Source organism: Cololabis saira, chromosome 1 (assembly GCF_033807715.1).
Source record: "Cololabis saira isolate AMF1-May2022 chromosome 1, fColSai1.1, whole genome shotgun sequence".
In the NCBI taxonomy this organism is placed as follows: Eukaryota; Metazoa; Chordata; class Actinopteri; order Beloniformes; family Belonidae; genus Cololabis; species Cololabis saira.
In genome coordinates this window covers 27372113-27396452 of record NC_084587.1, presented here as the reverse complement: position 1 = coordinate 27396452, position 24340 = coordinate 27372113, and the positions used below count along the sequence as shown (strand labels likewise).

At 43.3% G+C, this 24340-nt stretch overlaps 1 protein-coding gene across 1 annotated transcript in view; it reads left to right on the top strand.

Moving 5' to 3' along the window:
• grin2ab (glutamate receptor, ionotropic, N-methyl D-aspartate 2A, b) overlaps positions 1-23887 on the top strand; it is a 130289-nt gene extending 106402 nt beyond the window's left edge. The window contains exons 11-20 of the mRNA XM_061719805.1: positions 1665-1842; positions 4085-4238; positions 5566-5691; positions 8356-8585; positions 9381-9541; positions 12034-12221; positions 12868-13106; positions 19183-19366; positions 19574-20360; positions 21196-23887. Coding sequence (XP_061575789.1) covers positions 1665-1842; positions 4085-4238; positions 5566-5691; positions 8356-8585; positions 9381-9541; positions 12034-12221; positions 12868-13106; positions 19183-19366; positions 19574-20360; positions 21196-22192 — 3244 coding nt within the window. The 3' untranslated portion in view covers positions 22193-23887. The remainder of the gene's footprint in view (positions 1-1664; positions 1843-4084; positions 4239-5565; positions 5692-8355; positions 8586-9380; positions 9542-12033; positions 12222-12867; positions 13107-19182; positions 19367-19573; positions 20361-21195) is intronic.
• The last annotated feature ends 453 nt before the right edge of the window (positions 23888-24340 follow it).

Genomic DNA, 24340 nt, shown 5'->3' with positions numbered 1-24340 from the left:
ATGTGGAGAAAAAAAATCTTATAATCTGTTGTTGAGTGTCTACTGTTGTCACCGTGTGTGGATTCATCCGTAAATGTGCGTATGTTTACATAGTGACGTAAGGACAAAACTAGGGCTCAGCTGGAAACAACTAATGTAGAGTATATAGAAAGTGTATGCTCAAGCACCTGAGGCTTACTTGCAAACACTGTACATTTACTATTACCTGCTTTCTCTTTCACCCATATTATGCTGTGCCCAACATACATTTGGCTGCAGTGCAAAGATTTTTTGTATTTTATGTTTGTATCCATCGTGTCTCTTACAGACATTCTCTGTGCTTAGTGTGCGAAACCCTCAGTTCCTCGTGAATATTCTCAGCTAAAATGGCAAGTGAAAAGGTCACAGAGTTATGGTTACAATCCGTATATGCTACATCAAAGATGGTTGAAATAAGAAAGAAATTAAGTATTCATGGAGGTACTTTTGAAAAAGCTGGTAGGGTTTAATAGATCATGAGAATCATTTGATCCAGCAATTCGGTTTAGTTCTTTAGTTCTTTAGTTCTTTGGTCCAACTCCTCAGGGACGGCTGTCAGAAAAGTTAACTTAAACATTGTTGTTTTTTATCCTGTGCATCCTTTGTGTGTGGCTGCAATATGTGTAGGTAAAACACGGGCTCTGGAGAGGTAGCTTCTTACAGGAGGGAGCGGAGAAAAAGACACAGAAGAGAGACAAGGAAAGGACAGCTGATATTTTAATCATGTAGGCTGGCAGCTCTGTAACTCTATTTAAAGCCCGGCAGCATCTGCTCAGTACCCCTGTGTTTTCATCTGGTTTGGTTAGCTGGCACTAAGGGAGGCACACACACTCGCTCACACACACTGTACAAGCTCATTCTGCCCTTTAGCAGTGTTTATGGTTACATTGTCATAATCAGAGGTGCCACCAGGGGTTTTGGGCCCTATGAAAAGACTCTTTACAGGGACCCCCAACACAGCGGCAACAATTTTTGATGCTATTTTACATACAATTATGCATTTTAACGGTATTTTTTGACTATCATTACCATATTTGTGAAAGAACAACAACATGACAGTTGACATGTAGGCTACAGTAAGGGAAGAACTGAGCACTCTGAATACTGTCTGTGACAAACCACCGGTGCGTTCGCTGATCCAGTTGGACTGACCCATTTTACATAAATAAAGGGGGGGGGGGCACTGCAGGCGTTGATGTTTCCAAAAAAAATAAAGTTGTTGTCACCAAAAAATGTGTGATTATATGTAAGTTAATAACTTAGTGTAGTTATTTTTTCTGTCTTATCATTTCATCATCATTGGGGACCTCAATGTCTCTCTGGGCGGCCCTTCAATCGTGGACCCCTAGAATCTGTCTCCTTTACCCCCCCTTTTCGGCACTGCAGGTCATAATTTTAGTGTTATATATTGATTGAATAACTAGATGTGGCAGATAACTCGTCCAGTTACAATTACATCATCATACTCATTTGTTTGCATAATACTTACATAGTTTGTCCTCTGAAAAAAAAAAAAAAAATGTTGCCTAATGTGTGTGTGTGTGTGTGTGTGTGTGTGTGTGTGTGTGTGTGTGTGTGTGTGTGTGTGTGTGTGTGTGTGTGTGTGTGTGTGTGTGTGTGTGTGTGTGTGTGTGTGTGTGTTGCAGTAACACCACATCAGGAACAGCATCAGGTGCCTATATCAAGCAGTGCTGCAAGGGTTTCTGTATTGACATTCTGAAGAAAATAGCCAGGAATGTCAAGTTTACCTATGATCTCTACCTGGTCACCAACGGAAAACATGGGAAGAAGATCAACAACATGTGGAACGGCATGGTTGGGGAGGTATTACTTACAGTCCGTCAATAAATGATTGTATTGTGTTGTTTGACTTGCTGTTGTATAAAGTAAATAATAAAAATCTGGACCTTACTAAATAATTAAAAATGGGTTCATCCGACATTAGATGACCAGCAGCACATGAGAGTTTTACACTGTGTAATTATTTAACAAAAACTAAGGGAGAATGGAGAAGCGGTCTGTGAAAAACTAAAGAAAACGTTTGTGCTTCCATAAGGCTTGAGGGTGCTGCTAATCAAGTGTACCCGATTAGCTGATTATCTACAGGTGTGACCACTTCTATAAAACCAAAACTGTTTGCTGATGTGAAGCTTTTAGTTGTTGGTGAACACAATGCTAAGAAGGAAAGACATCAGCAGTACTCTTTGAGAAGCAGTTGTATCCTATCGATCTGAGAGCGTTTTTAAAGCTATTCTCAAACAGTATACAGTCAATCATTTTACAAAGAGAAAGATCATTCATGAGTGGAAACCATTAGAGACGTTTGACTGTGCCGGGGGTCCACTGTTTCAGGAAGTTCAGTCCAAAGTCGGATAGTCTAAGCCGAAACAAAGTAAAAAAGTAGGTTTTTTGGCCCCGATCCGAGTCATTTGACTCTTTCGTAACACAAAATAAACAATATAAACAGATCAGGTTGTGACGTTATTTAATCATTTTGCATTTAAACAGTGCAGTTCTCTTTGATGTAGCTTGTAATAAGTAATTAATAAGTATAAGTAAGTAATAATAGTGCAACTATTTACTAGTAAAAATAGAGCAAATTTTAACAATAATTTGAATTAAATAAAAACAGCAGCTGAACTTAAAATACCCAACAGATATGTAAACAAATAGCAAATAAAAGAGCAACAGTGTCATAAAGTAAGGCCAGTAATCTGCTTTTTAGACTGTACTTACTGTCCTTTTCTGGCTTAAAGAATAAAGTGTTTGTGTTTGAAGTGACCTACAATCTCCCCCCCGGTAGCAGGGTGTCCATCACACTGCGTTGAGAAAGTCAGCAAGAATGTGCAACACAACCTGTGGCGTTTTTCTGAACACTCAGCTTAGGCAGACAACACAGACGCCAGCTGCGTTCGGGTTTCAGTCACCCTGGTAACTTTTATTAATTAAATAAATAGTTATATATAATAGTACATTTGTCCTCTGCTGTAACACTGCTGTGTGCGTGCGCAGATCACCACAAACAAACAACTTTATTGAAGTTTCTTGTTGATACTGCTTGATGATCATCTGTTTGATGCGCTGATCAAAATAACGAGAATAAAATATATATCCGATCCCTGAGCAATTTCGATCAAGTCTGAAACAATTTCCTGATCAGATCAGGAAATCCCCAGTAAAACATGACAATAGCTACATCTCCTGTTCTAAAGGTGACTAAAGACTAAATAATTATGGCTTATTTGGCTGAGAGAACTGTCAAGCATTGGGCTTGGTTTGCTGCCCCTCCTTTGTATACCAAAGCACACTAAAGTTTATTTGAGGCCATCTGTCCAACAACTACAGATTGGTTAAAACTGGTCTTGCAACAAGACGTTGATCCCAAGCACAGAGTGGCGACAGAATGACTGGACGACAAAAGAACCACAGTTTTGCAAAACAACAAAGTCTCCACTTTTACCTGATTAAAAAGTTGTGGCAGCCACTTAAGAAACCTTACTGAACTGATGCAAGGAGCGGCTGCAAAGCATCACATGAAAGAGCCAGCTGGCATATTTCACTCTGGAACGTTTCTATTTAACTTTTTAATATTCAGTAAGGACATGTTGCTCTGTGGTGTTTTAAGTGCACCATTATGAGCCCAAGTTGGAAAAAAAATCAAGGACACCTCAAAGAATACTTTACCAGTAATGTTTATCGTTTCTGTCACAGAATAAATTAAAACTAATTCAAGTTACAGTCCTTCAAGCTTGAAACTAAAACTTAAATCATCTTATAATGAAATCTCACAATACAGTCAATGTATTGTGGAATCGTCAATGGGAGCAGACTGGGGAAACTACGAGAAAGAAAAGTGTAATTACTTTTTTTATCTGATATTTTTGGTAGAGCCCTCCAACTATGGCTGACATTTTATTGTACAGCCATAGATTTTGTGATATTTCATATCCAGAGGAAAAAGGAGGGACATGTCAAAGAAGAAATATATGTTTTTTTCACATTTTTATAGACTTTGCCATATTTCTTTCTCTTGGTGCACATAGTTAGTTTGCTATCTCTTTGCCAGGTGGTGTATAAGAAGGCTGTGATGGCTGTCGGGTCTTTGACCATCAACGAAGAAAGGTCAGAGGTCATAGACTTCTCTGTGCCCTTCGTGGAGACCGGCATCAGCGTCATGGTGTCACGTAGCAACGGAACCGTCTCTCCTTCTGCCTTCCTCGGTAAATCTTTCTCTTTGACTTCCTCAACTTAAATTTCCACGTTTCCAGCTGTCCCCCCCAGTGAGCTGACTACTGGGGGGAACGATAATGGGGAGGCGCTTACATGTTGGCAAAATCCTGAACATAAAATGGAATATTTTATTCAGCGAGTATGTGCTGGCCAAATTCTACTTGTACTCTGACTTTATCTGGGCCTCAACACCCTAAGCACATTAATATTTCTACCAGAGCAGAGGAAGTGGAGCGTGCCAGCTGTTTTTTGAAAAGTCAAAGCAGACAAAGCACTCCTGATACTCGCCTCCCTCTCCTTCTTCTCTTCCTCCTCTTGGCCTCTTCTTTTCTTCCTCCTCCTATTCTCCAGTCGTTGAGATGACTAGAAACCGAAGCGCTCTTCTGTGCTTGCCTAATGTCTTGTATTGTCATCGGAGCGAGACAAGGAGCGAGGGAGTGTATCGGACCATGCACGTGTTGATCTCTGTGTATCATGCCATGTGTCAGTATAGCTGTGTGTAACAAAAAAAGAAGTAAAAGTTTTTGTTGTCGTACGCTAATATGTTGGGACATATGTGTCAAGGATGTGTGGAGAATGACTGACTGTGCCGTGTTCATGCTTAAGTTAAAGGGTGAACGCGTCGTGTGTGTACCTACGTGAAAGCTTATGACCGTGCGTGCATCTAAGTGTGTGTGTTGAGCCTGGGCTAGAGTATCAGTGACGGTTCAGTATCTCTCGCACTCATATTAGAGGCACCTCAGCGCACAATTTCTCAGGGTTGGCTAACCCTGGCAATCACATACTTACACAAAAAGTGACACATACACACATACAATTTGTCTGGGTTCAACGTCTTTGGCACTCATCCCACTCTCCGAACTCCTTCCCTACTACACACTGAACACGACTCATACACACACAAATAGATTCACGTATCCACAGCAGGGCACATGAGATCACAAGGAGTTTGATTCTTGTCTCTCCAAACTCTCCTCTGTCCCTCCTCTTTCTATCCCTGCTGTTGCTACAGTCCCCCCCCCCACACACACACACACACACACCAAGCTTCTCCCCTTCTCAGCTCTCATCCAAGGGAATAATGAGAAATATGGAAATATGCTCTGTCAAACTCTCTGTCACTAACACACCCTCTCCGATCTTTCTCTCCCCTCTCTCTTCTCCATCATCTCTTCCTCCTGTATCCTCCACCCCCTCATCCATGTTCTGTTTTGTTCCTTTTTTATTTCATGCATCTCCTGCTCCTCTTCATTGTCCGTCCATTTCATGTACTCGATTTCACTAACACTTTGTCTCCCTCTCTCTCCCTCCTGTCAGAGCCCTTCAGCGCATCGGTTTGGGTGATGATGTTTGTGATGCTTCTCATTGTCACCGCCATCGCCGTCTTTCTCTTTGAGTTTATCAGTCCACTGGGTTTCAACCGAAACTTGGCCCAAGGCAAAGGTAGACTCGCACACACACTCACACACTTGCGTGTAATCAGGGATATCACACTAATCGTTTCTCCCAGAGCAAGAAGTACAAAGTTTTTTTTCCTGCAGCATAAAGAACTGACCTGGCAAAGTTGGATCACATTGCCATTTCTGTTCCACAGCTGAACATAAAAACTGTTTTCTGAGGCATAATCAAAAAAACTGAGCCTGCAGCTGTCCTGTTGGCTGTGAAATTAATGTTGTGTTTGCATTAAAAGAATACATTTAAGCATAATTTCCAAGCCAACCCAGGAACATGGAGTGGATTATGTTTTGTCTTTGATTTTCTTGAACACAATTCAAGTAAATGTGTTTAGTTTATCTGACTCAATGATTGGACAATCATCCTCTGAGTAGAATTTAGTGTTGTTGGATATGATTACAGTTGCATGTATTTAAACAAAGAGAGAACCTGTATTTCATACCCAATGTGATTATCTGTTTGACTCATTACTAATTATCTTTTTACTGGAGATTGAAGACAGCCGTTTCACATACTGAGTCATGTGTTGTTCTTTGTGCGGGGCGGGGGTTCAATATTTAGAGTAGGGCTGGGCGATATGGCGTCATCAATATCATGATAAATTGAGCAGTTTTACCTCGATAAAGATTAATGCACGACCTTACACAGATTTTACCCGGCAACAAAAATTCTATTTTCTGATTGGCTGATTGGTTGGCAACTCCAGACAGCTGCTCTGAGCTGAGAGCTCAGCGCACACCAGCGTAGTCTAACGTTGGACTTGTTTGTAAGAAGGGCTGTTGGAATTACTGTGTGGTGAAGTTACTTTCTCCGCATGAAAAATGCCATGTGTGGCGTGAGAGCGTGTGAACTTGTTGAAATGCATGAGACTTGAGAGATCTGTTATTTCCTCCACGGCTATGTCCATCCGCCATTTTCTTGGGTTCCCCTTCTCGTTCACACGCCCAGGCCTACTTTAAAGGGCTGATATACCTCCGATGCATGTACCTTAAATGTACGACCTAGTATTTCTAAAACATATATATTTAGTATATTAAAAGATAAGCAGCTTTTGCTTTATGATGATTATTTGCCGGATCAGAATTGCAGGTTTGGTACACAATCTGACATGACGTGACATGAGAGTAGTTTACATTCTTGTTATGTAACATCTGGAGAGAAAAAACAGAATATTTCTATACAAGTCTGTCTGTTCCTTCAACATCTTCTCTTGGATTTACCCCACAAACATACAGGAAGTTTAAAACTTTTCAGACCATATATAATATTGCACACTTTATTGAATTAAGTGTGAAGTTGTGCAGTTTGCGTGCGTGCGTGCGTGCGTGCGTGCGTGCGTGCGTGCGTGCGTGCGTGCGTGCGTGCGTGCGTGCGTGCGTGCGTGCGTGCGTGCGTGCGTGCGTGCGTGCGTATGCGTTTTTGTGTAGTTTTGAACTAGTGTCTTGCAGACACAGATATACTTCCTATAAGATGAAAGAACAAAAAACAATAGAAAACTCAGGATAGCATGGAAATGAAGATTCATACGTTTTCTTTGACATTTAGGCTCAGAAGTGATATTTCACTTTTTTCAGCTTGACTTCATATTGTATGTTATTATTCAAATTTGTCCTGCCCGACATCAAGCTTTTAGAACTTGAGTATTTCCATTCTTTCTCACAATCATTCCTGTTAGTGACACTATCAAATGATAAAGTGTTTCAGGTGTTATTTGGTCCGTTTTGAGCAAGCACGGGTCCTGGCATACACTCTCTTTGGTGCACAAATCAGAACTTCTAAAAAAAAAAAAAAAACATACTTGCATTTTGGCAAAAACATTTGAACATTGACAACATTTTGGCATTGACCCTGGGCTTTTTGGACATGGTACGCCCTAGTTGTTTATCCTAATAACTAAAGCTAAAGCTTCTCTTTAAGAGCAGCTCCAAAGTGTATAAGCTGGAGGCATCAGTTCTAAGTGAAGGCAACAATAACATTGTGGGGTTTTTTTGTTGTAGTTTTTACAACATCGCCCTCTGGCCTTATTAAATTAGATTAGTCTCTCTCCTTCGAAGAATGCAGCATGGTGTGGCACAATCACACAGTACTAATTATATAACAAATACTTGTAATTAAAAATACAAAAAATAACATTTCCTAAAGCTTTATGTTTTACAGGCTTTTTGTAGCTTGAAAGCTTGCAGTAATTTCCAGCTCTTTTTAGTTAATAGCAGGCCGCATTAAGCTGGTAACAGAAACCAAAAAAAAGATGCTACTCGGTTGTAAAATTTATGGACAGTTTCGAAACATCTGTCTTAATGCTTTGGACATTCTTTTTTTCTAATTGTACTTTTTACTGTTGCTTTTACTGTGAGTGAGCAGTGTTAAATGAATATCAGTGATTGAGAATATTAATTTATTAGAAATGTTTCCTGACAAATCCTGCCAGAAGAAGGCTAACGTTCAGCTTTTCCTCCACAACAGTCTTCCCCTGAAGGCTGTTAAAAAGAATGCAGGTTACAGATACTTCCATATTAGCTCCACTTTCAGACCAAGATTATTTTTTTGTGCATGTCATAAAAATCATTTTGCCATAGTAAGATGTAACTGAGGGTTTACCTTTCTCTTTTTCCTTCAACCTTTTTTCGATCCCTCTATTTCTGTGCCACTCAGACCCACATGGTCCATCATTTACCGTCGGAAAGGCCATATGGCTGCTGTGGGGTCTGGTGTTCAACAACTCTGTCCCTGTGCAGAACCCGAAGGGCACCACCAGTAAATTCATTGTGTCCGTGTGGGCTTTCTTTGCTGTCATCTTCCTGGCCTCCTACACTGCCAACCTGGCTGCCTTCATGATCCAGGAAGAGTTTGTAGATCAAGTCACTGGACTGTCTGACAAGAAGGTGGGATTACAAATATACACTCTCACATACTAACACACACACATAGGAAACTAAATACATTCAGAGTCAGTGTTGCTCTGGTAATGGATGCCAGGCCTGCGGCCAGACAAGGCTCTCTGGGGAGCACCCTGAGGCTTCACAGCCCAAACCCACTGGCCGAAGCTGTCACCTCACTAACACTGCCAGCACAGCAGCCCTATGCACACACACACACACACACACACACACACACACACACACACACACACACACACACACACACACACACACACACACACACACACACACACACACACACACACACACACACACACACACACACACACACACACACACACACACACACACACACACACACACACACACACACACACACACACACACACACACACACACACACACACACACACACACACACATCAAAGGCGAGTATGTGTATGTTTAGATATGTGTGTGTGTGTTTGGAGTTTTCAGAGACTGGCAGTGTCAGCAGAACCCCAGCCAGTCTTACACTAGAATGGACACAGTGATGATGGTTGATGAGTTCAATCTCTCCCTTCTTCTCTCTCTTCTTTTTCTTCTTGTCACTCTCCTCTCTTACTGCTTTCCCCCTTCATGTATCTCCTTTATTTGTTTATCTTTGTCCCCATTCTCCCCTGGACTGTGTCTGTCTTTCTCATTTTTTTTTGTTTAAATTTCTCTTCCTGTTGTCCTGCTTTCTCTCATTTGTGTTTTTGACATAAAATCCAATATTTTCCTTTCCTTTCTTTTTTCTTTTTTTGGTTTTCCTTACAGTTCCAAAGCCCATACTCCTATTCCCCACCATTTCGTTTCGGGACGGTTCCCAACGGCAGCACTGAGCGCAACATCAAGAAGAACTACCCAGATATGCATCAGTACATGACTAAATACCATCAGACTGGAGTGTTGGATGCACTGGCCACCCTCAAGACAGGGTAATGTAAACTTGTCAAGCCAGCTCACATCAAGTTGGGATTTTTTACACTTAAGAGGGTAATTCTGTTTGCAAATAACACCTATACTTTATATATTGTATTATGCAGTCCAGTCTCATGAGGCTCAGTACTAACTTATGCTAAAATGCTGCAGTTGCTGTGCTGAGCGTTTCTGTAGCTGACAGTAAAATGCACGCAGTATTTGAAAGTGCTCATTATAGTTGTGTTGCTGCTGGAAAGAGGAAGCTGCCAAAACATGGAGAGTATAATTTGCTTGAGCTGGCCATTTCTTTTTTCTTTTTTTTTTCTTTGCAGTTGTTTTGTTTTTTCCTCCCTCCTAAACAGTTGCTAATGGAAGGATGTCTGCAATGTTTTTATTTATTTGCTTGTTGTGTTGGGCTTTGATCCTTGCTGTATTTTCTCCAAAGATAATTTCAATTTTTTTGCTCCTCTTTTCGCTTATGCTTCTCTGCATTAATTGCATCATTGATACAGAATATCAAATATATAAGGTTTGTTTCCAACATCACCTACATTAGGCTTGTTTATGCAAGATCACGACTGCATAATGAATGTGTTCAGCAGGATCATTAGTGTTTTACCGGTTTCATACAGTAAGCAAAAATTGTTGTTCAAAATAGTAAAAAAAAAAAAAAAGATAATTTTCTTTGTGTACTTTTTAGAACTTGCATATTTTTGTTTTATGCTGTGCATCGTGTAATGAAATGGAAATGGAAAAATTGGTTCAAACTCAGCCTTTGGCAAAAAAGTTACATTGGAAGCTTATTCATATCTAAGGTGTATTCATTCAATTTTACAAAAGTATTTTACTTAATACATAATTTTGAAAAGTGCTACAAAAGATGGTTGAAAAATAGTTGTTTTGTTCTTTGTTTTTTCTTTGTATGTATCAGGCTGACATCACAGACTTCGATGTCACACCCAAATTGATTCAATTTGCTGTGACCTCATTATATTTACACTTAGCTCAGTAAGCCTAAGATCTTCAACAATGAATACTGCTAAGTCAATTTTCACATAATTCTATTTTACAATCAGTTGAATAAAGCTTTTGCTGCAATACACAACAGTTTTTATTTTTATTTTCTCTTTTTCATGTAATTTAAAGGAACAATAGCCTGAGGAGTTTTGAAACGCAAAATTTAAAAAAGGCCATTATTTCAGGGTGACATTGTGTTCACAAAGAGACTATAATCAGTCAAAGAAGAAAGCCTTAAATCATAAAAAAGTGCAATTTCAGTGCTGCATTGGTGGATTTTATGTTTAATTTTTCGTGTCGTCTGTAGCAATGATTATTTGATGGAAGAGGTGGTTAAAATCCACTATGGGGGTTGGAGGGGTTTTCAGCTGAGAAATACACAGATCCCACTTTTTAGTGGTAAATAATGCCGCAACTGACAATGGGTTGGGTAGTGTGTGCATGATTCATTTACTAATGAATGGTGTGTAAGCGCTAGGGGATGCACTACTGCAAACGCTCAGATATCCATGTGCCATAGAAGTGAAAAAAGCTGTGATAATAAATGAGCATGGTCACCCTAGGGATCCAGAGTGGTTTTTACTTGCAAAACATCAATGCAAACTTGTTGACAAGTTGACACACTACCAGGCTGTATAGACACAGAAATCGAATCGTTGTTTCTGATTTTCAGATTGTAATTGTTTTACTTTGATTTGTGTTTCTAGATCCGCTACATGATCTCAGAGCAGACATAACAAACATGTCAACATTCATGCAGCTATTTGCCTACACGCATGCACTGAGCGTCGTGTGATGAGAGATGCACTTCCCAGCAAGCACGCAGAACTCAGCATTTCACACTGGCAGTGCGTCAAAATTAATAAGGAAAAACTGAGGGAAGTGACAGCAGTCAATGGCGAGATGTCATCAGTAACAGCTGCGTTCGCTCCCATTCTGAACTGTTTATATCCTCTCATTTAAACCTCCTCTTTATATTTCCTATTTAAAATATGATGTCTCGTTATTGTTGAATTTGATGATGATGATGCAAACGTGTGCCGTTTCACAGGACTGTCAGATTCACATGGAAGTTGGATAGCAGACACTGGTAAATGGTTTGAAGAGTGTGTGTGGCTTGGCAGTGTCTTCCTGGAAACTATGACAACAGCACATCAGAGTAGCGATGTAGTGATAGTTTTATATTGAACCAATATCAACAATACACTGATTATATTTAAATATAAAAATTGCCACGATACCCACAAATATCAACCTATTACTGTATTTTAAACAAAGGTCCCACGATTGGTTCCTGAGTTGCAAGAAAATTCATCTTTTTAACTAAAACGTTTTTAATGCCCAGAATGGACAGAAATATTCAGTACACTTAAAAAAGAAATAAAACATAAATCCATTTTTTTCTTCATTATCATTATATCCTCTCAGTTTGATTGTATAAAATTCAGACTTGGCCTTGATCCTCATTCAGAGCTGTATGCTTTTCTTACAGAAAGCTGGATGCCTTTATTTATGATGCTGCAGTCTTGAACTACATGGCCGGCAGAGACGATGGATGTAAGCTGGTAACCATCGGCAGCGGTTACATCTTTGCCACCACAGGCTATGGTATTGCCTTACAGAAAGGATCCTACTGGAAACGCTTAGTTGATCTGGCCATACTGAGCATCATCGGAGATGGTGAGGCATCTGGATGCATTTACATATTCTACCCTGTCAGTTACACAGCGCAGAAACTGGTCCAGGCCTTTAACATGAACAGTTGTGCCGTTAATCATCTTTCTCCTGTTCGTCCCTCTGCTCCCCCAGTTAGAAAGCTATCAGGGGCTAGTCTCAATACACCATTTCATCATCATTACTCTGTGTGGGTTTGTGCGTGTGTGTGTGTGTGTGGGCCCACCATGTCCTGTTATGTTTACTCCTCCAGATTGTTCTGAATAATAAGCTGTGAGATGGTGCGAATGGAAGAAAGAGAGCCAGCCAATCAGAAATCAAACTGCTGAAGTGAAATTAACTGCTTTGCTTCATAGCCAGCTTTTTTACTCCTGGGCAAACACCATCATGGCAATGCACATGTGAAGGCAGCGATAATAATTCAGCCAAACTTTTCTTATTATTGTATTTTTATACACTACCTTTTAACCTCTTGACCTTTTCGCCTCTCATTCCTCCTGTGCCTCCTTCCTCCCAATTTTATATCTACCATACATCATTTTCATTCCCTTTATCTGTGCATCTTGCAGCCCATCTCCCTTCATTCCTCACACTTTAATCATTCTGCTGTATCAAACTAATCACTTTTATATTTTGTCTTCCTGTTCGACAGGTGAGATGGAGGAGCTGGAGGCTCAGTGGCTGACTGGGATCTGCCACAATGAAAAAAATGAAGTTATGTCCAGCCAGCTGGATGTGGACAACATGGCAGGGGTCTTCTACATGCTGGCGACGGCAATGGGCCTCTCTATCCTCACCTTCATCTCTGAGCACCTTTTCTACTGGAGACTGAGATACTGCTTCACTGGTGTCTGCACTGGAAGACCAGGTCTGCTTTTCACCATCAGCAGGGTGAGGAAAAAATAAATAAACAAAATATTTTATAACCCTTTTCCATCTCCAGAGTAGGCCTGTGTGATTCTCCGATTTTAAATCGATTCTCATATTAATTCCTAAAAATCGATTCATATGTCTAAAGATCGATTTAAATTTTTTTTTTTTTTTTTTTTTCTCATTACATAACAACTTTTGGTATTTTTTTGTTTATGCCCAAAAAAGGAATATTTTGTTGGACACGAGAATAACTGGTGCCATGTTTTTGCCTTTAAATATGTTTAAAGGTATGAAAACATTAAAGTTTCCAGTTATAATTGCATAAATTGTCTATATTTCATTGCTTCATATACTGTCTTGGGGTTACATTTGCATAAATGTTAAAAACCAAATTCTCAGAAATGGGGAAAAAATAAAAGCGATTTCTTTCGTCCTCTGTTTCCTCCCTGGATCTGTTTGGTAATTCTGCCACACGATGTTTCTGAAAGCAGTTCTATCAGCATTCTGGGAGCTGATTGGTCCTTACAGCATCATTAGCTGCCAATACTACTGCCAATAATTATATGACTAGACAGTCATATAATTCATGCAACAGCTGAAAAAACAGTTTTATTAACAGTAACCCAAATCCATATCGGATCAAATCGAATTGGATCGAATCAAATCCTGATAATCGATTCTGAATCTTAAGAATCTGAATCAAATCGATTCTTGATATTTGAATCGATCCCCAGCCCTACTCCAGAGTCATTATCAAAAACTTAACATGCATTTTGGCAACAGCAAATGGGTTCCATATGGTTATTCAGTCCCCATTTACACCACCCTTATTTCTGTTCAAGGGATTTGATAAGCAAACAGCGCTCAACGATGAAAGTTTAGCGGGCAGCAACTGCTGTGCTTCATTGATTCTGACTGTAAGAGAGCACTGGTTGGTGAACTGTCAGCAGAGCATGTGGAAATGTGAAGAAAAATTAAAAGACCCCATATTAAAAACAAGAACAAAGGATCCCCAGGGTCCCCACCTGGAGCCAGACCTAGGGGGTGGGGCTCGATGACGAGCGCCTGTTGATCGGACCTTCACCCATGGGGACCAGCCAGGCACAGCCCAAGAAGGCAACGTGGGTCCATCTTCTCATAGGCTCACTTCCTGTGGAAGGGGCCATAGGGGTCAGGTGCAGTGTGAGCTTCGTAGTGGCCGAAAGTGGGGACCCTGACGGTCAGATCTTCAGGTGCAGAAGCATGAAAGAGACATGGAGACAGGGAATATCACCTCTCTGGTGGGGAAAGAGCCTGAGATGGTTCACAAGGTTGAGAAGTTGACAAGAGGGAACCCTACCTCTGCCTTTGGGTGGGGGGACCAGTCTTGACTGTTGTTTGTGCTTTTGCACCCAACACCAGTGCAGAATACCCACCCTTTTTGGAGTCCTTGGGTGGGGTGCTGGAGAGGGCCCCTGCTGGGGACTCCCTCGATCCACTGGGGGAGTCCAGTGTTCACGTAGATAATGACAGTGAGACCTGGAAGGAGGTGACTGGGAGGAACGGCCCCGCCGATCTGAACCTGAGCAGTTTTGTTATTGGACTTTGCGCTTGTGACGGATTGTCTATTACAAACACCATGTTAACGCATAAGCATGTGCACGTGGCACCAGGACACCCTAGGTTGAAGATCGATGATCGACTTCGTAGTTATATCATCGGACTTGCAACCACGTGTCTTGGACACTCAGGTGTAGAGAGTTGTCAACTGATCTTCACCTGGTGGTGAGTTGTCTCCAGTAGCGGGGAAACGCCAGCCAGACATGGTATGTCCAAACGTATTATCAGGGTCTGCTGGGAACTTCTGGCTCTCTAGTTATTCTGTCAGAAGGAGCTTCAAATCCCATTTCGCAGTTCTTTGGCGCCTTTTTGGCCTGTGGGACTTCAGAGGCAGGGGGATCGGTCCAGGCAGGCCAAACGGCATGTGGCTTCGTCAGTTGATGAGGCAAAAACCTGGGCATGGGAGGAGTTTGGAGAGGCCACGGAGAGCGACTTCCGGACTTCAAAGAGATCCTGGTCCACCATCCGGCAGCTCAGGAGGGGGAAGCGGTGCACCACCAATACTGTGTATAGTGGGGATGCGCTGTTGACCTCAACTAGGGACGTTGTGAGTTGCTGGAGGGAATATTTCGAGGACCTCCCCAATCCCACCGACACGCCATCCTATGAAGAAGCAGAGCCTTTGAGTTTGAAGGTGGGCTCTCCTATCTCTGGGCCTGAGATCACCGAGGTGGTTGAGAAGCTCTTGGACGGCGAGGAACCAGGAGTGGATGAGATCCGCCCTGAGGTCCTTTAGGCTCCGGATGTTGTGGGGCTGTCTTGGTGGACACGCCTGTCCAACATCGCATAGACATCGGGTACAGGGCCTTTGGATTGGCAGACCAGTCCACATGTGTTCTGTGGACTTGTAGAAGGCATTGGACTGGGACTACGTTTACATGCAGTCAAAATTCGGGTTATTGCTAATATTCCGGTTACTGAAACATTTGGAATATTCCGTTTACATGCGTGAGCAAACAGGGTTATCCCTGTATACATGGTGATAGACCTTGAATACACCTTACGGTGATACTTGGACACGTCATCAGTGATTGACCCGGGGTCACTGGGTGTTTTGGGTCTTTAACGATCATACACCCTCACCCGGGCGACCCAGCCGGGGGTGATCAATCCCCGGCTTGTGTAGTAGCGCACCACGGATCCCCCCTACGGATCCACAGCCACCGCAAGGCCTTTTCTGCGGCCTCGAGGATGTTCTTGGTGGCTCTCCTCAACTGCAGTCCTCTAACTCCAAGGAGTTTGAGCACTCTCTGGAGTGAATGTCCAGCAAAACCTCTGCACCCGATTTCCACTGGCTCGCAGCGGGCTCTCCAGCCATTGCTCCGGCACTCTGTGGTGAGCTCAGCGTATTTGGCCCTCTTGCGCTCATTGGCCTCATCAATCCGGTCCTCCCAGGGGACCGTCAGTTCCAGCAGGACCACTTGCTTGGTGGACTCCGATGTAATTACCATATCTGGGCGGAGTGAAGTGGTAGCTATGTTAGTTGGGAACTTGAGTTGCCTTCCCAGGTCAACTTGGAGCTGCCAGTCACGAGCGGAAGCGAGGAGTCCTCCTGCGGAGTTTGGCTGGTGTTTGGCCTTCTGCCCAGCTCTAACAAATGCGATTGACTGCTTCGGGGCGACCTGGGTCTTGCTGTACTGTATCGCTGTGCAGATGGAATCCGCCAAGGATTTTAAAACTTGGTCGTGGCGCCAGCGATACCGCCCCTCTCCTAACGCCTTTGGGCAGCAGCTCAAAATGTGCTCCATGGTGCCCCTCCTCTGGCACAACTTGCACTCAGGCGTATCTGCCAGGCCCCAGGTGTGCAGGTTGGCCGGGCTTGGGAGGACGTCGTAGACTGATTGGATAAGAAACTTTGTGCGCAGAGGTTCAGCTCTCCAGAGCTCTGCCCAGGTGAGTCTGCGAGGTTCTGCATGCTCCCACCTTGTCCACGCCCCTTGCTTGGACATGCCGACCATCTTGCTGCAGCGTTCCTCCTCCACCTCAGCACGAATCTCCTCTTGGACTAGTTGGCGCTTCTCCTTACCACGAGCGTGGTCGTAGCGTGGTTTGGGAAAGCTGCCAAGGCCTGCCCTCCCCGTTGCCACGGTTCCAACCAAGGTTTTGTGCCTCAGCCTTGCCTCCGCTCTGCTAACGGCTTCTTGAGCCTGCCACTTTCTCCCGGTCTTGACAAGAATTCCTGCCGAGGTCACCTTGACATCTGCTGAGTCCCTGTACATCATCACCTCTCTGGAGCGGGTGACTTTGAACTCCTCTGTAAGTCCACTGAACGGGAGGTGCAGCTTGGTGGAATGGCCATACAGGGCAATGCTGCTTAAGGACCGAGGGAGCACCAGCCATCTCCTGAGAAACTGGCTGATGGTCTTCTCTAGTGCCTCTACCGTTGTCATGGGTACCTCGTAGACTAACAGGGGCCAGAGTATTCTAGGCAGGACTCCGTGTTGGTACATCCAGGCCTTGAACTTTCCTGGGAGACCGGATTTGTCGATGGCTGTGAGCCAAGAAGACAAGTCGCTCTTGGTCTGCTGTACTGCTGCTGCATCCTTCAGGGAGCTGTCAAAGATTTTACCCAGGCTCTTGACAGGTTTTTCGGTCACTGTTGGAATCTTGGTCCCTCCCAATGTAAAGCGGAACTTATCGGCCACTTTACCTTTCTTCAGGACCAGAGACCTTGACTTTGCTGGCTTGAAGCTCATCTTCGCCCATGTGATGAGCTGTTCAAGCCCCTGATTAATCATTCGGGATATCTCGATCAAACCAGCAACGCACGGAGAACATCATGATGCAATTAGCATCATTTCCGCTTCTTCTTCCTGTATCCAAATTCAAAACAAATGCTGCTTTGCACAGCTTTTCGTTCACCTTCTTGCAAATCTCGCTATCCCGGTACTTTCTACCGTCTACAAATGCCAAAATGCTATATCCTTCATTACATTTATAAAATGATTAGTCTCCTCCTCACTCCAAAAGTGTGGCGTGGTTTTGCGTTTTTTCCAGTCATATGTTCCTTATTCAAGGTTGTTAAAAAAATACTGCTATAATATCGTATATCGTACCGTATTGTGAGATTAGTGTATCGTTACACCCCTAGCGTTTACATGACCGAATATTCGGGTTTTAAAAGGAGTAACCCAGGGGTCATTTTTTCGGGTTTTTAAAAACCCGAATATGAGCAAATTTGGGTTATTCAAAGGGGTTATTGGTGTTTACATGGCCGTGTAAAACTGGGTTATTGCTAATATTCGGGTTTTAAAAGGGTTATTGACTGCATGTAAACGCAGTCTGTGTCTTTCGGGATCCTGCTGAGGAGAAAAACAGATGAACACCATGGAACGAATGTTATTCAATTTTGGGTTGAATTAAGTTACAACCTTAATAAAGCAAAGACCTGAAAGAAATGTGAATTTAAAAACAGGCAACTCATATTTATGGTGTTCTAAAAGGAAAAATATATTCTCAAAGTATTTAAATGTGAATCTTTCATCTGTTTTATTTTTTCTTAACATAAATGTGCTAAACAGATATTTGATTGTGTCAATGAATAAATAATATCACTTGGATGATTGAGACTGAAAATCAAGAGACACAATTGCAACTGTTAAGCTACTAAAAGAATCTGTATATGTCTTGAAAGAAGAAGATAGTGGGGTTATAGAGGCCAGCTGAGGAAGATAAATGTGTTGCTGCACATATGGACTGCAGGATAGAGGAACCAAACTGATAAGAGGATGAGAACAGACACATAAGCTCATATGCATAAATACAAAACTCAGTTTATCTCTGCTTTCACACACACATGTTTACAATAAGGCCTCAGTTAAAAATGGTTACACATACAGTAAGTAGTTTGGGTAAGTGGAAGGACAGGTCTGGTCGCAGATGGGTTAGACACTTACAAAATCTTAATATATCCATAAAAAACAAATGGGTACACTCTGACAGACCATTTCTTCATTATTTATATGTCATGTTTCTGTGTGAGGGAGGGCTTTTATTCCAGACGAGCAGCATTTCACACATTAAGTGTTTTACAAAAAAAAGAAAAAGAATGATGTGTTTTTATGAGTGTGTATATGTCCATCTCAGCATGCACATGCTGTTAGAGAAGCGATGCCTGAAGTTAAGTGGCTGTAGGAATAACATCTACTTGCACTCAAAGTCCCCTTCCAGTGACATCATCGACTAAATTTAATTTTCCAGACACCTCTGAAAGTGATTCATTCCAAAAGTGGTGATTATCTCTTCTTCTACAGGACAAAATGAGGTTAAGGTTTGCAGTAAACGCACTTGAAATAGGGTGTAGAGGTCTCCACACAGTCACTTTACAAGGAAATTACTCTTATTACTCTTGTGCATGTCTGAACTTTTTTAGGAAGAAGTTACTGAGCTGCAAATTAAACTCGCTCTTTAAATGATCTCCATTATCTCACTCTTCTTTGTCCCTTATTTCCTCTCCTTTTTCACTATTTAATTTTCTCTTCTCTCCTCCTCTCAGGGTATTTGGAGCTGTATCCATGGTGTTCATATAGATATGAAGAAGAAGTCGCCTGAGCTCGACTTCAGTCCTCAAGCCAACATGATGCACTTGCTCAAGTCTGCTAAATCTATGGCTCTGTCTTCTCCTAAACGCAACACTGTCGTCTTGCAACCAAGCCTCATAGAAATTATGACAGGGAAAGGTATTGTAATATTTAATATATGGTACAACATACATGTGACATTTTATAGGAATTAATTGCAATCTGACTTTTGATTATAGATAGCATTAAATGGCACACACTGTTTGCCAAGTTAACAGATGATGTATCAGCAAACAAGCTAAGCATTCATCCAAACAACAATCCATTGTATCTCTTGTCTGAGGAGCATCTCCGCTTGTCTCCTAGGTAACTCACTCCATACTCAGAAGGGTCCTGGTCTCTATAGCAACGCTGCAGGTCCACAGAGTTTCCTGTCATTGACTGGGCGACACAAGAACCTCCTGAACAATGCTGCACCATTTCCTGGGCCACAACAAGGCCCAACTCTCCAGACCAGCCCCAACAAGCCCCAGCTGTCAATCACCAATGACAAGGCCCGTCTCTCCGGGCCCGCCCTTCCTGCATCAAAACCCCGAACCCTGTGGAAGAAGAGTGTAGAGACACTGAAAAGTCAGCCGCCCGTCGCATCTCCGGGCCCAAGCCCCACACCAACGCCAGTAAGCGGGCCGCCAGCGATGAAGAGCCAGCGCTACCTGCCCGAAGAGCCCCAGCACTCTGACATGTCGGAGTGCTCCAGTCGGCCACCCTCACATAAAGATTCTGATTCCATGGCTGTGAGGGGTGGATTTATGCCAATCAATCAGCTGAGAAAGAGGGGTGGAGGAGGAGGGGGAACAGCAGGAGTAGGAGGAGGAGGAGGAGGAGGAGGAGGAGGAGGAGGGTCAAGAATCTACTCCATTGACTCTGACCAAGCCAGCCTCCAGTCTGCTCCTCCGTACCAGAGGGACAGCCAAGGGGGAGGGGATGAACACAGTTACACCCCTGAACAATTCCCCCCTGAAAGCACATACTCACTCCAGTCAGACACACCCATTTTGCAGCTGAGCGCAAGCCTCCTGCACCACAGCCACAGCGCCGAGGCCGACCTGAACTCCCTGAAGGACAAGAAATACAGCACATACACACACAGCAGGTAATATCCAGTACAAGGTACTAGGCATGGGACGATATAAAAAATTTCATATCACGATATTAGTGGACAAAAATATCACGATTACGATATTATCACGATATTAGCGTGTCGCTTATAAAATTCTTAAAATGCAAGGAAAAACACTAACCGTGGATCCACTGGTTCCTTCAGAACATTTATTCTCAAATCATTCTCAACACAGCGACACTTGAGGTAGAGAACAAATAGCGTACTGTAAATGTTATGCATTACAAAGTGTAAACTATAGTACCGGTACCGGTACTTATTTGAACTTTCTTTTTTTGTAAGAAAATACTTCCCTGAGAGTCGAAAGAAATAAGTGACAAAGTAGAGCCAAATGCACACTGATTGTATTACTCTCTGAAACTTTAACAGTGGCTGGCTGCCTGCTACTTAGTACGGCTCTCTGGAAAAATAATAAAATAAAGGCACTGCTCTGTAGTATACAAAACAAAAGCTGCATGGCCAACACAAAGATTGAGTGAAAATAAAGTGCCACAGTAGTCAAATGCACACGGATTGTACTACTCTCTGAAAAAATATTAAATAAATAATAATAATAAATAATATTAATAAAATACATGAAAAAAATAACACTGGCTTCTACCTGGCTGGTAGCCTTGTGTGACAAAAAAAAAAAAAGAAAATTGGCGATAATTACAGTACCCCACGATAACAATATCGCGGCCGTTTTTTATCGCGATATACGATAATATCGTATATCGCCCCATGCCTACAAGGTACACATTAAGCTTTACTCAAGTTCCTCTGTTGGCTCTTTGTGTGTAATCAGCGTCTTCTTCTCTCCGTCTAGTTCCAAGGACAAGTCTGGAGGTTCGTTTGATGCCCCGTGCGCAGGCCTGGGATCACAGAGTGCCAGGCCCGGCCACTGTCGCACCTGCCTGACCAAGCTCAGCGGATTCTCCGGCCTCTACACTGTCCGATCCCCACAAGCTCGCTGTGACGCCTGTGCCCACCTGGGAAACCTGTACGACATCAGTGAAGACCACTTGCACTCGCACTACTCCCAGACACACCCGCACAGCGGGGACATGTTTACGCACTACCTTCCCCAGACCGAGCTGGGTCTCGTGGGCGAAGGGGACGGGCTTGTCAGCCACCTGGAGCCCTCCCCCTCCTCTCCATCTCCTCTCGCCACCTCTCCCTCAGCCCAGCAGCTCCAGCTGAGTCGTCAGCACTCCTACGAGAACGTGCTTCCGGACGGCATTCCCGAGCGGCAGTCGCAGCCTCTCCACCACCTGCGGGGCCTGAGCCTTCCCGACAGAGATCGGGAGAGGGAGTTCACCCTGGACGAAGGCGCCTACGCCAACGTCCTCACCATGCGCTCGGATCGTCCATTCAGCGGCCGCAGCCCCCCCTCTCCTTCCCCGTCCCACCATCACAGTCTGGATGCCCCGATGCCTCTTCCCCGGCGTTCGAAGAGTCTCCTGCCCGATCGTCCCTCACACAACCCGTTTCTCCAGTCAGCCCCCGGCACAGCACAAAGAGATCCTGCCTCCCAGGCTGTCGCACGAATGCCGCAGAGAAATTCCGCCCACGAGCTCTATAAGCAGCGAATGCCACTGACGCTTACCCTCGGTAACCATGGCAGCCATCACATCAACCAGCATGGCGGCCATGTTGACCAACAGGTGTTCTACCCTCAGCAAGAGTCTCCTGTGGTTTCCTACATGGTGTCACCTGCTGCCTCTCAACCCATGAGCTATGTGACAGCGCCGCGAGCCTCGAGCGCCGGCGGCAACCGACCTCGGCTGTATCGCCGCATGCCCAGCATCGAGTCTGATGTCTGAGTGTCACAAACGACACACTCGCTCTCACTGAAACACACTGACACGCAAAAGCATGCAAGAAAAGAGGTGTGTGTTTGGCCGGACCAGGCAGGTCTAACTCTTAGCACACACACAGAAAAACACAGACACATGCAGGGGAAAGATGAGAAGGTCTGCTCTGGACTACACGGTCAAGAGTGATACCGAGTTAAAAGAAAAAAAAAAGCTTACTTTGTTATTACGATCTCTTAAGGGCAGGGTTGGGGCCACCGGGACACCTGGAGGCACAGTGCAAAAAGAGCAGTGTGTGTTTGTCGGTGTGTGTACTATCCTCTAGCTGCAGGCAACGAGGCACGAACTGACAATACGTCTGTCAAGGCAGATGGAAAAACCTTGTGGAATAAAAGGGACTCTGTGTATAGAGTCTTACGCCAACTGTGGGAACTAATGGAAGACACGAAGGAGTATTTTTAAGACTTGAAGAAAACATGTCCCACCCTTTCATCAGCCTCTTAAAGGGGTTGTAAAGAATCTCTTTCTGTATGAAATTACACAGATACATGCACATACTTCACCTGAACACACCCACCGCTGTCCAGGACTCGTCGTTGCACTATGATTTCCACAGTCAACCCCGATGTTGTCTGAGCCTCCAATCTGCACTGCCGGCATGGCTTAAAGAGTAGTAAACTACACTAAAGTAATCCTTGACTTGAATGGAAATTACTATCTATGTAAAAAAACGAGAAAAGGAAAAAAAAAAAGAAACTAGACTGGAAGGCGGGCAGCTGATCCGGAGTGAGGTCTGAGAAGTGCATCGGCTTCTGCCTGCAGATGTACAAACACTTGAACGCACACACACACACACACACACACACACACACACACGCTGTGTCTGTTTTTAAGGTAAAGTAAAACCTACCGACTGTTTGTTATTGTTGATGTCAGTTAATTGAACATTCCAAAACAGTGGACCAAACGGCCACCAGTAAAAGCCTCTCAGGATGAGAGTGTGTGTTCTAGTGTTTCTAGATCCAGAGACATACAGCATAGCATCCTTGCTTCCTCTCTTAGCTAGCCTTCAGGTCTTACTGCATGCTTCCTACTGCCCTGTGTTACAATTTAAACTCCTGAACAGGGTCATATATGCACACGCATTCACACACAGACACACATGCACTTTTGACACATACACATATGCACATAGTAGTCTAGGACAGTAGATTAGCGTGGGTGTGTGTGTCGAAGCTACGAGATAGCTCCTCTTTGTGCACTTTGTAGATTTTATACCCTGCCACCTACACAGACGTTTGACCAAAAACACTTTTATACTGAAAGATATGAATATTCTCAATCATTCGCTGGATAGATGTTTTTCTTTTTCTCTTATTTCTCTTTGACGTTGGCTTCAAGGGTACAATGAAGGGCACAGCTCTGTCATTTTCCATTTCAAGGTCAGAAGTTTAACAGTGTTAAATAATGATAACAGCATACAGTACACAACACCTCTTTTTTTCTTCTTTTTCCCCCACTTTTAATGTGTTTATCCATCCTTCCCGCCTTCTCACCCTCCCTTAAGAGTTTTCATTTTTTCTCTCAATTAATTACTTTTGCTCTTTTCCTGCTTCTTTCTGTAGAGTAGACTAAGTATCAAAAGAGTATTCAAAGTTCAAAAGTTCAGTTGTGGTGTTACAAAAAAAAAAATCTCAAAATGCTGCTGGAAATCACTTAATATCAGTAATTGTGAGAGTAATGGGGAGAATGCATCCAATTCAGCACTGGCTCTTGTAGGATACGATGTCCATTTTTGTGATAACTTTCTATGTAAAACAAAAGGACTTGAGGCCCATTTTAATGTCCCAGTGGTGAATATGGAAGCTGAGTGCACTGCCTTTGCAGATTTACTCATTAAATTAATACTCCTGGATGAGTGTCAGAGTAGCTGGTACTTTTTGTGGCTCTCTGTTGGTGAAAACACAGCGCTCCATTTCAGCAGTGAGAGGCACGTGGCAATGCAGAGAGTTTGCAAAGTGACTCAATAAAGAGGCAATGCACACACATGTGTGCACACTCGGAAAGCTGGCAATGTGTGCACGAGAGTTTTACAAATCCATAATCTACTGAATAAGGGCATTGATTTTTGAGCACAAGGATTTTGATGGAAACAGG